Raw genomic sequence first — 18,398 nt, forward strand, 5'->3', positions numbered from 1 at the left:
ACACAAAAAATAATCACAGTAAATTACACTATGCAACAGAAAAAATATTTATGGAAAACATCCAAGAGATTATGAAACTACAGCAAAAATTAGAAGTATCACGAAATAAGCGAAATACAGGGGTCAAGTCCAAGATCCCCCTATTCAACAGTTTTTTAAATTTTCGGATTAAGATTCAATGGAACCCTTATATGTTAGGTATAAAATGTCGTCGGCAATATTATGAATAACAACATGGCGATTACTTTGGTCAGACAATTTAATTCTCAGACCAGCGATCTTTTGGTCAATTTTTCAAATAATTGTTAAAAACTCCTTTTAAGGAGAATATATTTGTCATAAAAATTTACTACAGATCACAGAAGACATCAAAAGTCTAAATCTTACCCAAACTATAGGAACTCACTTGTATCAAAAACGCATTTTAGAGTTAAAACCGTACTTGACATGAGTATAGGCAAATACTCCTACAAAGCCCACAAAGTCAACGAAAAATCTATTCTTCATCAAAGCTAGAAGCTATCTTACCCGATTTCCACAAACTTTGAAGCATTTGCTTCTAGCCTGAATTCGGTCGTATTATTATACCCTCCACCATGGGTAGGAGGGTACATTAACTTTGTCATTCCGTTTGTAACACCTCTAAATATTCGTCGTAGACCCCATAAAGTATATATATTCATAATCAGCATAAAATTCTAAGACGATTTAGCGATGTCCGTCTGTCTGTCTGTCTGTCCGTCTGTCTGTCTGTTGAAATCACGATAGAGCCCACATTATTTGACGTAGACCTTTGAAATTTGGCACAAGTGTGTGTATTGTCCCTAGGATGGTTGGTATTGGAAATGGGATATATCGGTCCACGTTTTGGTATAGCCCCCATATAACGGTACCTCCCGATATTCGGTATTTTGATTATTTTTGCCACATTTTTCCACGGATTTGTCTAAAAATTGACCTCTGTAAGTCGTAATGGATTCTAGCTCCAGTGGGGTAACATTATATGTATAGGTCCACGTTTTCATGTAGCCCCCATATAACGGTACCTCCCGTTATTCGGTATTTTGATGATTTTAGCGACATTATTTAAAGGAATCGTTCCAAATTTGGTGTTTGAAGTTCGTAATACATACTGCAGCATAAAAAAGAAAATGGGCCATGTAGGTTCACGTCTTCGTATAGCCCCCATATAACGGTACCCCCCGATATTCGGTATTTTGATGATTTTAGCGACATTATTTAAAGGAATCGTTCCAAATTTGGTGTTTGAAGTTCGTAATACATACTGCAGCTTAAGAAAGAAAATGGGCAATGTAGGTCCACGTCTTGGTATAGCCCCCATATAACGGTACCCCCCGATATTCGGTATTTTGATAATTTTAGCGACATTATTTAACGGAATCGTTCCAAATTTGGTGCTTGAAGTTCGTAATACATACTGCAGCATAAAACAGAAAATGGGCCATGTAGGTCCCCGCCTTCGTATAGCCACCATATACCGTACCCCCGATATTCGGTATTTTGATGATTTTAGCGGCATTATTTACCGGGATTGTTTTAAATTTCGCATGTGAAGTTCGTAATGGATACTTCAGCCCATCCCAGAAAATTGTCTGTGCAGGTCCACGTCATCGTATGGCCCCCATATAACGGTACCCCCTATATTCAGTATTTTGATGATTTTAGCTATATTTTAAACAGATTTTTCTTCAAGTTTCGCATTTAAATATTGTAATAACTTATGACAAAAGTTGACTATGCAGGTCCACGTCGTCTTATAGCCATTCGGCATTTTTAAGATTTTAACAGATTTTTTTTTTGAAAAAAACTTACAGTTTTTTTACTTGTTTAAAATCCACTCTATTTGGGCTGATATTAATCATTTGGTGCACAATAAACGTCAAATCAGAAAAAAAAAACAAGTAAAGAAAGGCTAAAAGTCGGCGGGACCGACTTTATGATACTCTACACCTCTTTACATAAAAGAGAGATAAAAAACGGCAAAAAATCAAATGTCATTAGTTCTACATTTTATTTTTTAATTTTATTGAATGAAAGCAAATAATATCGAAAATAGCCTCAAATTTTAGAATAAGTTTAGATTTGATCGAATTTGTCACTTTTGGCACGAATTATGGCCTTCAAACGGCCAATGAAACCGTCTGCGGTATTTTGTCCCATTCCCGGCGAAGCGCTTGCATGAGGTTATCGACACTTTGGTATTTTTTAGTGCCAGCCTTGCTTTCCAAAATACTCCAGAAAGAGTCCAACGGATTCGTATCCGGAGATTTTGGTGACCATTGTGCGCTGGAAATGAAACGATGAACCTCATTTTGTTACCATTCTTGAATGGCGCGTGCTGAGTGCGATGGTGCTGAGTCCTGTTGGAATGTCCAAGGTCTGAGGCCAAAATGTTTGCGTGCCCTAGGCTTTAATATACCCTCCAGAATATTTTCGCGATAATATTAGTACCTTTAGTGCAAGTCCACGTCTTCGTATAGCCCCTCATATGATGATACATCCCAATACTTGGTATTTTTATGATTTGTGCGACATTATTCAGCGGAATTGTAACAAATTTCGCATTTAAAGTTCGTAATTGGTACTACAGCCTGTGAAAAAAATTCGTATGTAGGTCCATATAATGGTACCTCCCTATATTCCGTATTTTGACGATTTTATGTGTAATATTCACCGAAATTGTTTGAAATTAGTCTGATATAAAGGTACCTCCTTATATTTGGTATTTTGATGACTTCAGCTACATTTTTCTTCGGATTTTTTGTTTTCATGTTTCCTATTTGAATATTGTAATGGCTTATAGACCCGGCTATATTCGGTATTTTTAAAATTTTAACATAATTTTTAATTGGATTTCTTTCTTTCTATATTATACCCTCCACCATAGTATGGAGGGTATATTACGTTTATTATTCCGTTTGTAACACCTCGAAATATACATTTTAGACCCCACAAATACAGCCGGTATTGAAACTGGGTCATATAGGTCCACGTTTTGGTATAGCTCCAATATAACGGTACCTCCCGATATTCGGTATTTTTATGATTTTAGCGATATTATTCACCGGAATTGTTTCAAATTTGGTATTTGAAGTTCGTAATGGATGCTACAGCCTATGACTGAAAATTATCTGTGCATGTCCACGTCTTCGTATAGCCCCCATAGAACGGTAGCTCCTGATTTTCGGAATTTAGATGACTTTAGCGATATTTTTCACCTGATTTGGTTCAAATTGATATTTGAAATTTGTAGTGTATGCTACAACCTACGACAGAAAATTGTCTGTGCAAGTCCACGTCGTCGTATAGCCTCCCGATATTCGGTTTTTTGATGATTTTAGCAACATTATTTACCGGAATTATTTAGAATTTTGTATTTGAAGTTCGTAATGTATTCTACAGCCTATGCCAGAAAATTGTCTTTGCAGGTCCATGTTTTATAACCCCCATGGTACCTCCCTATATTCGGTATTTTGATGATATTAGCGATATTATTCACCGGAATTATTTAAAATTTGGTATTTGAAATTTGTAATGGATGCTTCAACCTATGACTGAAAATTATCTGTGCAGCTTCACGTCTTCGTATAGCCCCCATATAACGCTACCTCCCGATATTCGGTATTTTGAAGAACTTAGCGACATTATTCATCGGAATTGTTTCAAATTTGGTATTTGAAGTTCGTAATGGATACTACAGCCTAGAACAGAAAAATTTCTGTGCAGGTCCACGTCTTCGTATAGGCCCCATATAAGGGTACCTCTCGATTTTCGGTATTTTGATGATTTTTGCTACATTATTCACCGATTTTTTTTTAAGTTTCGCATATGAATATTGTAATGGCTTATGACAAAAGCTTTCTATGCAGGTCCATGTCGTCGACTAGACCCTAATGTAACAGCTACATTAACAGAATGTTTAACGGATTTTATTGTTTTTGAGAATTGCCAAATTCGTTCCATATGGTTGAGGGTATTCGGAAGGGCCGAAATTACTGCTTTTTACTTGTTTTCTATTTATTTATTTATTTTTTTTTTTTTTTTTTTTAATTTCCAAATTCATTCAAAATGGGGGAGGGTAAGTTCGGCCCGGCCGAAAATACTGCTATTTTACTTGTTGACATTACTTTTAACATCCTCTCTTTTGCAACTTGCTAGTAGCCTGTGTGTTAATCGATGGATATGAATTGTATTTTATAAATTTATTGTTTCATTTTCATTTCCGTGAATACGTGTTATCCGATGGTTTCTCCATGTTAAAAGATTGTGGATTCAAATTTTTAATAACATTGATAAATGTAAGAAAATAATCGTCTTAATATTAATGTGCAATAATCTACAATAAAACAGAAAAAAACTTATTAATCTTAAGGAATAAAATACAAGCTGAAAACAAATGTGTCGCTTCTCTGCCAAAATAATTCCAGGATTTTAAACATCACCAACTACAACCAAATTTTTTTCGAACAGAACTGCAATACATTTACAGGCGATACTCCCAATGGAGCTTGTTAAACATGGTTTTACCAAATAACAACAACAGCAAAAATACAACAAATAAAAAACTGCAACAACGTCAACGACAGGAAATAATGAACAACAGAAAAAAAGGATTCAAAAGCATAAAAAAAACAAAAAACACAAAGCAAAAGTAATAAAGAGGTTTTACGTACTTGTAATTTGTCGATGGATTCAGTGTACTTTTGCCCGAACGCATCCAAACGATATTAATCGGTTTGTCACCGCTTACCGAACACTGCAGTATGGCCGTATCGCCCTTTTTCACCGTCACCGAACGTGATGTCGATTGGAAATAGGGCGAAGCTTTTCATATTTCATTTGAGCCCCCAAAAAGCAGCAGCATCAGCATGGCAAACAGGTCGAACAGCAAAAGGGCGTCCATGTCAGCGTCATTAAGGCGGTCGTTCGGTCGGATTGATGGGTGGAATGGCGCAATAAATGAATGAGAGCAGAAACAAAAGTGGAAGAGATCGAGAAAGGAGCAAGAAACAACAAAAAAAGAGACAACGAAAAAGGCCACAGCGGCACATTAAATTAAGTACAGGCGACATAATGATTGTAAATGCTAGTAAATAGGGTTGGCGACGGGGGTGTGGGGGTATGAGATCAGCTGGCTAAGCTGGATGAATGGCATGCAATTCCCTTTGGGTGAGTGAGTGAGTGTTGTGTCATTTGAAATTGGAATGTGTAGCAATTTATAGGCGAATTCGTTGGTTGTCATGTAATCAGCACTTCATTAAAAATTGTTAATTAAACAAAACAGTTGTGGACAAACATTTCGTGGCAATGTTACATGTTTATTTGAAAGAGGATATAAATTTCTTCGTTGACGGAGATAAAAGCCATATAAGTGGTACGTGATTCCACTCTCTTATTTAATATAAAATTTTAATCCCCGAATATAAGAATTTTTCTAATAAAAAGTAAAGAGATAAGTGGGCAAGATCAAAAAGAACATATAATGTTCCAAATATCATTGATCTTCCAAAAATTTGAGCTCAATCCTGATTTTAAGAGGTAAACATACAGAAATAATTATATCAACTTAACAATTTACACTTATCAGTTATATTTAGTTGCCTTTTAAAGAAAAATAAAGTATTAATAAAATTGTGTGGCAATATTCGGGTTATGATTTGGAGGGTGGGATATTCCAAATGGAAGTGTTAGTATTCGGTTAGTAGATCAAAATACAAAAAGGGGTTTGGGTTCCAAAGCCAAAAAATTTTTAGGGCCTATTATAACAGCCTTAATCACTAGCCTTTAAGAAAGAGCTCTTAAATTTGATACAGGTCTTTAGGTAGAATCATTTCTATAAAATATGGGTGATGTCGGTCCAGGGTTTGGTATAGCCCCCTTTAGGGTATACCCCAATTTCATGTATTTTTTTACATGTTAGCGATATTTTTATAATTTCAATCACATGGCTACAGAGGGTATATATCATTTGATGCGTCCAAAACATGCTTCATCGAAATAATGGTTTTAAACCTTACGTCTCTTTGAATCAAATCTGTTTCATAATGTTTAGAGAAGATCTCAGAGAGTCCGTCCGTCTGCCTGTCGCGCGTGTTAGCTCTCGAAGGGAGTACCCGATTTGATCCAAACATATTACGATGTACCAAATACTCAAATTTAGATCGAGTTCGGAAATGGACAACATCGGTCCGATCTTCCCGGTACCTCCCCCACAAAAGCTCATAAGTTTCATAGAAAATAATTTACCTAATAGAACAGGAAAGGATCATTCAATTTTGTGAAAACTTTGCACTTTACTCCATCAAGTACCTCCCCTAAAATGGGTCAAAATGTTGAAAAATTATAACTCTTGTAAAATGTGAAATAAGAGTGCGATTGTCCTCGAGTTTCACGCATCTCAATATTCTGGTATGAAAATGAAGTATATCGGACCAATCCTTCCTTTACCTCCCCCACAACGGATCAACATTTTTAAAATTGATATCTCTCATAAATCCTATTCTCTTCAAATTTAATATATCTGAATATTTTTACTACGCAAGATCTGGTATGAAGGAAGAATATATCGGACCGACCTTTCTGATACCTCTACCAACCAACGGACCACCCATATGAAATACCTACAAAATTTCGAGCAACCATGAAGCTCACAAAACGCGAAATAAGCATCCTCTTATTATACCCTCTACCATACTATGGAGCGTATATTAATTTTGTCATTCCGTTTGTAACTCATCGAAATACTCATGTCAGACCCAACAAAGTATATATATTCCTGATCAGCGTAAAATTCTTAGACGATTTAACCATGTCCGTCTGTCTGTCTGTCTGTGTGTCTGTCTGTCTGTCCGTCTGTCTGTCTGTTGTAATCACGCTATCTTTCGAACAAATTGAGATAGAAGGCTAAAATTTTGCAGACATGTATATTTTGCCAGTAGGCAGGTTAAGTTCGTAAATGGGCCATGTAGGTTATCATATAGCCCCCATATAACGGTACCACCCGATATTCGGTATTTTTATGATTTTAGCGACATTATTCACCGGAATTGTTTCCAATTTGGCATTTGAAGTTCGTAATGGATATTTCAGCATGAGACAGAAAATTATCTGTACAGGTCCACGTCTTCGTATAGCCCCCATAAAACGGTACCCCCGATATTCGGTATTTTGATGATTTTAACGACATTATTTACCGGAATCGTTTCAAATTTGGTATTTGAAGTTCGTAATGAATACTACATCCTAAGTCAATAACATTTTCTCCAATATATATTATGTCTGCAGGATTTTCGGTATTGAAAATGTAGGTCCACGTTTTTGTATAGCCCCCACACCGAAATACCTCACAAAATTCGGTATCTTGATGATTTTAGTGACATTATTCACCGGAATTGTTTCAAATTTGGTAGTTGAAGTTCGAAATGGATACTACAGCCTAAGACAGGAAATTGTCTGAGCAGGTCCACGTCTTCGTATAGCCCCCATATTACGGTACCTCCCGATATACGGTATTTTGATGATTCTAGCGACACTAACTCTTTTTTTATACCCACCACCATTCATAGTATGCATTCCGTTTGTAACTCATCGAAATAATTTTAGGCCTGATCAGCGTAAAATTCTAAGACGATTTAGCCCTGACCGTCGCTCTGTCCGTCTATTGTAATTACATTAAAGTCAAACCAAATTAGTATACGGAGCGAACATATTGCACCGATCTGTCTTTTGTCTGTAGGTAGACCTGCCTTCGAAGATGGGCTGTTTCGGTCCACGATATCGTATAGCCCCCCATATGACGGTACCCCCAATATACGGTATTTTAATGATTTTAGCCACATTTTTCAATGGAATTGTCTGAAATTCTACACCAGTAGTTCTTTCTGAGCATTTTATCCCATGAAAGAGAATTGTCTGTATGGGTCTACCATATTGTATATCCCCCATTGAACAGTATCTCCCGATAATCGATGGTTTTAGACACAGTTTTCAATGGAATTGTCTGAAAATCCACACGATATCGAAAAGCTCCCATACAATGGTACCTCCCATATATTCGATATTTTCATGATTTTAGCGACAATTTTTACCGGAATTGTTTCAAATCTCGTATTTTAAGCTCGTAATGGGTGCTATAACCTAAGATGGATTGTATATGCAGAACCACGTTTTAGTATAGCCCCTATAACGCTTTTCCTTTTAGCTGTATTTTTCTACGGCATTTTTTGGAAAATTTTCAAGTTGCTTTAAATTTGTGGAACGACGCGGAAGCCTTTCGAAAAATGTGAATTTTTCTAAATTCTAAGTAGATACGACGACATCTGTCTGTCTGTTGAAATTTAGCAGAAGTCTATAATAAGGAGCCTTGAAAATTAATTCAAAAATTTATTTTGGCTAGGATGAATGTTCTGAGGATTCATATAGGTCCAGGTATTTCAATTGAAATTTATTTTCAGGACATTTGCAGGTTTACACTACAAAAGGGTTGTGTCTGGATGATTAGTCGGTATGTTGACTTAGAAACGAGGTGGTAGATATAACACTAATAGTTTCTCGAAAAATATTTGTATAGGATTTTCCTTGAGTAGGAATCGTTAAAAAAGACAATCAAAAATGGCTCGAGTCTGCAGCCCTGTGTTTGAACTCATTCGACTCCCCAAATAAAATGTCTATTCTTTTTCGTAAAGTTCTCACGTCTATTAGATCATATAAATTTTTTGATATTTTGTTTTCTGATACGAAATGTTAGTTGCGGCCGAACTTAGCCACGTCTTAACTTGTATAAAATTAATATATTATTTGTATTTCATGTTATCAAATATATTTTTCTTCCTTTCAGCTGTGCAGTATTTTGTAATTTATATCCTTTTCAAATTATGCAAACATTTCCGAAAAACTTGTTTTTTGGCCTTTACTGTAGCACAACATTAACTCACAGCAATCAGCCGTGGCCGCAGTAAATTTGTGCCAACTTTTCCACTTTAGCTAATTATTCTTCTTTGAACGATGGCGATGATGATGATGATTGAATTGCATCTAATGTGCGGGAGATTATTCGGAATGTGTAAGGTTTCGTTTGACTGGTTGGTCGGTTGATTGATGGAAATGTTACAGTTCATGTTCGATTACGAGTACAACCAACGTTAGTCGGATGGGGGCGGGAGAGAAATAAAAATAACACCGCACTTACAATTAACTTTTAATTGTATCACTTTGCCAATTCCAGTACCGATGCCGTTATTGGCCTGACACAGGTAAAACCCCTCTCGATCCTCTTTGACATGTTGCAGCAGCAATGAACCGTTCGAAAGTAATTTTGTAAATGGCCGCTCACGCACCTCTTCATATTCGCCAGATTTGCTACCTGCGAAAGAAAAAAAATTGAATGGAAAAAACGTGTTAACACATTTGAATATTTTCAATGAAAGTTCAAACATACATATGCACATTGGCATTAAGTATTATTTCGTTGAAATTTCCAACTAATCAATCAATACCAATTAAAGCAAGGTGGTGTTGTTTCTCCACAAACTATGCCAATTAATTTCAGATAATATGGTGAAGTTTGGTGTGTAGATTGCATTATGTTTATGGCTTAATAAAGAATTGTGTATTAAAACAATCTAATCTTGCCATAGAAAAACCACAAACTTTAATTCCGTTTCAAAAAAATATGAAAAATTAACCTTAAATACCAAAATGTAATGTTTGTACGTTCACAAGGTATGTTCGATAGAAAAGATGAGTATCTTCATATCTACAGGGTGAGATAAAACAAAACTGCAACAAAGTCAAATGGCATAATTTTTATATGTTTTTTTCAATTTTATTGAATGAAAGCAAAAATGTCGGAAATAGCATCAAATTTTATAATAAGTTTAGATTTCTACGAATTGGTCACCTTTGGCACGAATTATGGCCTTCAAATGGCCAATGAAACCGTCACACGCTGCCCGAATGTTGCTCTGCGGTATTTTGGCCCATTCCCGACGGAGCGCTTGTTTGAGGTGATTGACACTTTGGCATTTTTTAGTGCCAACCTTGCTTTCCAAAATACTCCAGACACAATAGTCCAACGGATTGGTATCCGGAGTTTTTGGTGGCCATTGTGCGCTGGAAATGAAGCGAGGAACCTCATTTTTTAACCGTTCGTGCTGATTGGTGTTAGAATGTCCAAGGTCTGCGGTCAAAATGTTTGCGTGTTTGCAATATTTTCGCGATAATATTCGACATTTATTCTGATGCCACGGTCGATTAAAACGAGCGGAAAGCGATCATCGGCGGTTACGGTGGCCCACACAATCACCATGGCCGGCGCTTGAGTTCTGGTGGCCAACCGAAGGTGCACATTTTCAGCTGACCTCTTTGGCAAGGAAACACGATCATTTTGTTTGTTTACAAACTCCTGGACAACGAATGTTTTCTCATCGGAGACGGAGAAAGCCATATTCGGCAGTTCACCACTTTAGGCCAAGTGAAGCAACTCTTTAGCTCTTTTGAGTTTATTTTCTTTCTGTTGCGGTGTAAATTGTTTCACTTTTTGGAATTTCAATGGCTTTACCCCCGAGCTAATTTTTCAATATTTGCCGTATGGAATATTGCGATATGTTCAGCTCACGAGCCATTTTTCGGCCACTGCGAAGCGGGTTTCGATCTAGTCGCTTCTTTACTTTTCGAAACATTTCTGCTCATGTTGCTGTTTTCTTCCGTCCACTTCGTTGATGTCGAGCTACGCTAACGGTAACTAGCGATGGTACGAGACACAAAGGATTTATTCACATTTAAATGCTGGAGTGCTCTAACAATAGCCACCTGTAGTTTTCCATCCAAATATAAAGAAATCACACTATCACGCTTGAATTCCATTACGAATTACTTTGTTTCTGGAAAATTCTCACCAAAATGCTTTTGTACGCTTGTAAACAATATAATGAGCTGTCACAGGAATAATTTTAAGAGCTGTCGGACGAGTGGTTTAGAAATGACATCAGTCTGAAGTTGGTTGCATGTTTTTCATCTCACCCTGTATATTCTTGATCAGCATCAAACCCCATGTCGATTTCGCGATGTCCGTCCATCAGTCCGTCTTAGGAAATCACTCTAGCCTCCGAACGAAATAAAGTAGGTTGACACAATTTTACTCAGATGGGTGTTAGCTGATGACTTCTGGTATTGAAAATGGGATATATAGTTTCAAGTTTTGGTATACCCCCCATATAATTGTACTTCCAGGTGTTCGGTATTTTGATGATTGTAGCGAAATTATTTCACATTTCGTATTTGAAGTTCCTAATGGGCACTACAATCTGTGACAGAAAATTGTATATGCAGGTCCAGGTTTTCGTATTCGGTATTTTTATGATTTTAGAAGTATTTTCCAAAGACTTTTTTTGAAATGTGCAGATCCCTTAAGTACGAATTTTCAAAAATTCCGCCATAACTCAACCCTTACAATATACTTTGACCTTAAGCTTTTTTTGTATAGTTTTGGTAAGAATTTCCAGAAACTCCCCCTTACCTGATGTTTCATGTCAATACTGCCATATATGCGAGATTCAGGGTCTATTAGGTATAGAAGTTTGGGCCAAAACAGTTTTAGTTCTTTTTAAAATATTTTAGAACGGATTTCAGTAAACCTGTCCAGATAGAGATTGGGGAATTACGATTGACAAAATTTTGGAAAATGTTGAAATGCGCGTAAAGTACCAGAAATAATGCTTCGAAATATTCCACTTCATTACACCCTCAGCCATATGGCTAGAGAGAGTATTTATCATTTGATACTGCCAAAACGTGCCTCATTTAAATAACGGTTTTAGACCCTAGGTCTCTTTGGCCCAAATCGTTTTCGGGAAATTTGGAGTCATCTAGCATGGAAACTCTCGAAGGGAGTATCCGATTCGATCCAAACTTGGTACATCGTAATATTAATGTCAAACTAAGATCGATTTCGGAGAAAGGTGTTATCGGACCACTCCTTCGGGTGCCTCCACCACAAAATGTCGACATTTTCAATGAATATATTTTATTGTTCAGAAAGAGAAACGATGATCCGATTTTGCTCCAACTTGGCGAATACCAATATTTGCATCAGTGCTAGGTTAGGTGAGAAAATGGAAAATATTGGTTCACTCCATCAAGTACCTCCCCCACAAAGGGTCAAAATTTTGAATATCCATGGATCTAAGAAAATGCGAAATTAACATCCAATTTCATTTAGACTTGTCACATCTCAATATTTCCATCAACACAAGATCTGTTATAGAGATGGTAGAGATCGGGCCACTTCTTCTGGTACCTCCCCCACATACGGTTCAAAATTTTGAAAAATAATTTTTACACATACAAATATTTTTGCTAACACAATATCTGTTGTGAAGATAATATATAGCTGCGAGCCTATTCTGGTATGTCACCCACAAAGGGTCACAATTGTCAATACTTTTATCTGTCATAACTTGCGAAAAAAGTCAGCGATTCTTTACAATTTGCTATATCTAAATATTTCTCTCAACCATAAACTTGAGATAAATATGGATTTTATGATGAAGTTACCAATGTAGACCAAACCTAGTACATGGCAACATCTATATCGTATTTAGTTAGGTCCGATATGAAATGGACAATATTGGCCCATTCCAGTAACCACTCCATAGAGTCAAGAGTTTGAATAATGAAAACAAAAGTTAGTTATTTTTGTCCTCCGCAGCCGTAATATGCACTCTGTAACAACAATATTTGGGGAAATATATCAAATGCAGCTCAGAAAAATCTTTGCTAAATTTTATCGAGATCGGTTCAGATTTGGATATAGCTCCCATATATAACTTCGTCCGATTTACCATTTATTGTGCACCAAACGTGTAATATTTGTCCAAAATGGATGGAATTTGGCACATACGACCGAATTTAGTCTAGAAGGTAGTATGCCAAATTTGGTGAAGATCGGTTCAGATATAGTTATAGCTCCCATTTATATTGTTCATCCGCTTTATTGTATTTGTTACCCACAGCCGTAATATGCACTCCGTAACAACGATATTCAGGAAAATATATCAAATACAGCTCACAAATATCTTTGCCAAATTTTATCGAGATCGGTTCATACATATTTTTATCCGATTTCAAATTAATTTCGCACCAAATGGGCAATACAAGTCCGAATTTAAAAGATAATTATAATCATAGCGTGTATGATTGAATTCTCCCATAAAAACTTGTAAATTGGGATCAATTAAAAGACCAAACGTCTTTTCCGTTTGAGCGTTTGTAAGACACTGAATTTATTTATTAAAAAATTTCTTAAGAACTAGTTGTGATAATATGACTTAACCTAACTTATAGTTAAGTGTAAATGAGAGAGAGATAGAGAGATAGATACCAACTGTACACATGCATATGCACCATGCCACCATAAACCTTAGGGGGAGGTCATATACACGCATAGCTATCTCACATGTGGCAAGCAAACATGCTGCACTTGCTTATCAGTCTGAGTAAAGATTACATCCCATAATCTAACTCCACCATAACACATGCAGCAATTGAAAATTCTGTATTATTTATTTCTAACTCAAAGGTCTGCTCACCACATTTTCTTATCTTATTTAATGTGGACTCTATTAAGAAGATCCCAGTTTAACAAATCCCTCTCATCTACACTAGGTACCCCCGCTATTCTCTTTTATTATAAAAACATGTTCACTTATCCGTGAACATTCTTGGCAGGGGCAAAAATACAATAATTGATATTTTAAGAGAAAAGAAGTTAAGTTATAGCACCCAAGTAACTCCTCCATCTTTCCAGCCTGTCTCTCTTAAAGGTTCCACCTCCCTTGTCTGCCGGCTTCAATTTCCAGGCTAAATCCATTTTATGTGTTGTTTTCTTTCTGTGACCAAAGTTCTCATCCTTCTCTGGCAGCGCCATCTTACCGATTTTGGACAGTTTATCGTTCCAGTGTTCATGATTTTGTGTCACTCCGGCTTGTATTTTATTCGCTGCACCACTTCCACTAGACATCTTCATCACAACTTGACCGTCTTCTAGCATCTTATTATTCCAGCGACGCAGATTGCTTTTCTTCTTAGTTTTCATCTTGCTGGCAAACAGCTTATCTTCGACTTCTTCCAATCTCCCTGTGTCGAATTTTCCAGGGAGCTGTTCATCTACACTTTTCAATGTTGATTCTTTTTCGGCAATTGAGTCTTCCATATACACCTCTTCAACCATCATATCTTCGTTGATATTGACCACTAGTTTTGCAGCCAATTCATCAGTCTCGATTTTGGATGCTCTCTGCGATATGAGCAATTCTTCTTTTTCTTCACCAGCTTCTAGATTTGCAGCCAACCCGTCACGTTCGGTTGCAGCTGCAAGTTGTTCTCTTTTTGCACAAGACAACTCATCCGTAAGTTGTCTTATTACCACCTTCAACGCCTTGCCCTCGCGTTCTGCCTCCTGGTTAGCCGCTCGTAATTTGTACATAGTATCCTCGGCTACGAACACAGCATTTTCGACTTCCTCCTTCAATTTGGAGACAAGTTTGAGGGCATCTTCCTTTTCATCTTTCTGTGAAATCAAGGCAAACTCCATTTCCTTAATATCACCTTCCATTTTTCTCATTACGGCTACCGCTGCTTTGCGCCCCTCTCGCTCGCTGTCCAATTCGGATGTTATGTAGGCCACTTGTTTCTTCAAGCCAAGGACTTTCTCTTTGGTCTCCACATTAAGAGCGTGCGTGATTTTAAGGATGACCTTAACGTCTTCCGAATACAGCTTCTCTGTCCCATTCGCCTGACTTGCTCTGATAGCAGCGGCTAGTTTGGACTTCTTTAGAAGCATCTCTAAAAACCGCCTATGAACGCATGGATACAATATTACTTCTCTTGCCGCGTCCATAATTTTTTCTTTGGCGAAGTCAAATACGCCTTCTATGGCTTCTTCTGTCTTTAAGGTACTCATTATTTCCATAATTGTACCCATCATTTCGAGAAGAGTGACAGCCTCTTCCTTTAGTTTCATCATTGGCGGCCGTTTCACCGATTCGTCCTCCTGGGCATATGCATCACCCCTTCTGTCTGAAGATTTCAAATATGAGGCCCCCTCGGTGTGCACCGCCACCACAGTCTTCTGTGCTGAAGTTTCCTTCTGACTCAGCATCCTTTTATTTGGCTTATAAATTTCTTCTGTATGGGAACAATTCCAGCTGTAGTTTTAGCTCGGTAATTTTCCACTCTTGAAGACCAATTTTAGCCTGACAGAATTTCCTCGATGTTAAGGCAAATTCTTCAACATTTATCCTCTACCGATCCGGCTCGAAGGACCAATGTAAATTGGGATCAATTAAAAGACCAAACGTCTTTTCCGTTTGAGCGTTTGTAAGACACTGAATTTATTTATTAAAAAATTTCTTAAGAACTAGTTGTGATAATATGACTTAACCTAACTTATAGTTAAGTGTAAATGAGAGAGAGAGATAGAGAGATAGATACCAACTGTACACATGCATATGCACCATGCCACCATAAACCTTAGGGGGAGGTCATATACACGCATAGCTATCTCACATGTGGCAAGCAAACATGCTGCACTTGCTTATCAGTCTGAGTAAAGATTACATCCCATAATCTAACTCCACCATAACACATGCAGCAATTGAAAATTCTGTATTATTTATTTCTAACTCAAAGGTCTGCTCACCACATTTTCTTATCTTATTTAATGTGGACTGTATTAAGAAGATCCCAGTTTAACAAATCCCTCTCATCTACACTAGGTACCCCCGCTATTCTCTTTTATTATAAAAACATGTTCACTTATCCGTGAACAAACTTTTAATTATTAAGTGGAGCTCAACTAAATTAGCGAAGTGGTGTAGGGTAAAAATCGGCCCCGCCCGACTTTAGGACTTTCTTTACTGGTTTTTTACTTGTTTTTAAAGTAATATGAATTATTTGTCATTGAAATTGCGCGTTGGAGACCCCATAATTTCCATACCTTTTATCATAGTATAATTCAAAGACGATTAAACAAATGTCCGGTTCCTTAAATCATATGATGGTTATACAAAACGTGATCAGTTTTTGCATCCCAAATTACCAACATTTGCCGAAATTAGTATGAAAATATGGTTAAAATGTAAGATATACTTGAAATCGGGTTGTATCCTTATCCGGGGGTTATGGCCCATATCATGCACTGCAAAAGTGATTTAAGGTATCGTGAAAGTTTAGGAAGAATTTCTGAAAGAATATAAATCCTTTTCCCTTTATATTCGGTAGTTCACTGATTGCAGTCCCAATGAATTTTGCATATTGAGTTCTCATTGGACGGATTATTGTCATGTGATAGAAGTAGGTAGGTCTACGTGTTGGAATGAGCCCCATAACGTTTTGTCGGTTATTTTTGCTTATTTAAATGTGTTCGCATCTTCCAGCTGAAGCACGATGTAGATCCTGGAGTTGAAAGCTAAATGCCAATTTCAGACATGAAAGATCGCAATTTAACATCTTATTGCGTACTATTTCATTTTTGATATTATTCATTCAGAATTCAAAACAATAAAAAATGTACACTTCTATATAGTTTTTAAATTGAAAAAATTTCACGCCAAAAGGATTTCTTCTTTTATATTTTTATTGACATATTTTACGCATTTTTTTTTTTTTTTTTGCAAGATTCCATTCCGAAGTTGTATGAATTGTGAAAATTCGTCAAAACGTTCTTGAGTTATAAGCATAGTAACTAATAAACAAATTGAAAAAAATCTTCAACTTTTTCGCTGGTTTTTTACAGCCAATATTTAAAGGTCATTACGAAGTTTGGTCCTTACTATTATTTTGATATTTGATTCCATTGAAAAAATTTTCTCAGTTTTTCCCTATTTTAGAGTTTTTGCGGTCCAATATGCTCTTATTTGATTTTTTAAGCAATTTTGGTTTGACCACGTTAAATTAGTTTGACATCATCTATTCTTGAGTTATAAGCGGTTCTTGAGTTATAAGCGTAGTAACTAACACAACTTCCTTATATATATAGACAGATTAAAAGTATGCGTGGTCAGTTCCCTGGCGCCCAAATAAATTCCTAAGTTTGGAGGGAAAGCCAACAGTATCTCGTGTAATAATTTTCAAACCGATATCTTCATTATCTGGCAAATATAAAGATTATAGATAAATCAAGATAGTGAGAGTAAAAGTAGGCGTGGTCCATATTTTTTCTTTAAAAACCTAACTCGGGGTATGACGAACGTTTGTACAAAAAATTATGCAAATCGGTCCAGCCGTTTTCAACTGATTCCGTTACCAACAAACAACAATTGATTTTTATATATATATATAGATATAGATTTCCATTTCAGTACTTTCGGAGAACAATTTTAAAATAAAAAATTTAAAAAAAAAATTAAACCATCTCCTTTTCTATTGAACAAATCATTTATATTTCCATGTAAATAAAATACTTCACAAAAGGAAATAAATCTCAAAATCGCACACTTACCCGTTGCCTTTTTCCAAACGATACTGGGCGTTGGAACACCCTGGGCCTGGCAATGCAGCATTATATGGCGATTACGTTCCACATTTGCATCACTTGGTTCAACTATCCAACGGGGAGGTACTAAATGCGCAAAGTTAATAAAATAAAATAATTATTGATAATTTTGCACTTGACAACAATGCTATTAATTAAACTAATAATGAGTTTTTAAAATAATAATTTTCTCATTTTGTTCAGTATACGATACAAATAATAATAATAATTAGAAGAGACAAACAAGAAGAATACATTCAACTCTCATTTCGAATAGAGTAGTAAAATAAATATCAGAAAATTGCCAAAGAGCAGTTGGTTGTAATATCGATAGAATAGAAAGGTAGAAAATTGAAAAAAGTTTTTTTTTTCGATTTTTTTTTCATTTTGTTTTCTGATTTGTTATTGCTATATTTATAACTAATTATGGACAAAACAATACTCAATACGATACGAATAGGGGGAGTATAATTTATTATTATCGAACCAAAAGTTAATCTGAATGGTAATAATTTTAGTGAAGTTATAGAGATAGAGCAATTGAAAAAAAAATGTAGAACAAGTGGATAAGCAAACAAAAATCGAAAAAACAAAATAATAGTTTTGGTAACCATTTCGCAAATGTGAATGAATAGTTTGTATTGTTTTTAGCAGGGATTAATTGAAATTAATTATAATATTTGAGGAAGTTGGCAAACAAAAACTAATTTCTTGCACTTAAATCAAATTAAATCGGTTATGCAACATAAAGAGAAGTAATTAGCAAAATAAATAGTAATTGAATTGTGACATACACGCACACACACACCCGCGTACCTTGCATACAGTTTATGGATAATTATATTTC

General features: G+C 36.1%; 1 protein-coding gene across 1 annotated transcript in view; it reads right to left on the bottom strand.

Moving 5' to 3' along the window:
- LOC101899228 (cell adhesion molecule Dscam2) overlaps nucleotides 1-18,398 on the bottom strand; it is a 143,628-nt gene that overhangs the window by 18,412 nt on the left and 106,818 nt on the right. The window contains exons 11-13 of the mRNA XM_059131921.1: nucleotides 17,519-17,638; nucleotides 9,209-9,382; nucleotides 4,695-4,845 (exon numbers count right to left, since the gene is read on the bottom strand). Of these exons, the coding sequence (XP_058987904.1) occupies nucleotides 4,695-4,845; nucleotides 9,209-9,382; nucleotides 17,519-17,638 (445 nt within the window). The remainder of the gene's footprint in view (nucleotides 1-4,694; nucleotides 4,846-9,208; nucleotides 9,383-17,518; nucleotides 17,639-18,398) is intronic.

This window comes from Musca domestica, unplaced genomic scaffold (assembly GCF_030504385.1).
Source record: "Musca domestica strain aabys unplaced genomic scaffold, Musca_domestica.polishedcontigs.V.1.1 90, whole genome shotgun sequence".
Lineage (NCBI taxonomy): Eukaryota > Metazoa > Arthropoda > Insecta > Diptera > Muscidae > Musca > Musca domestica.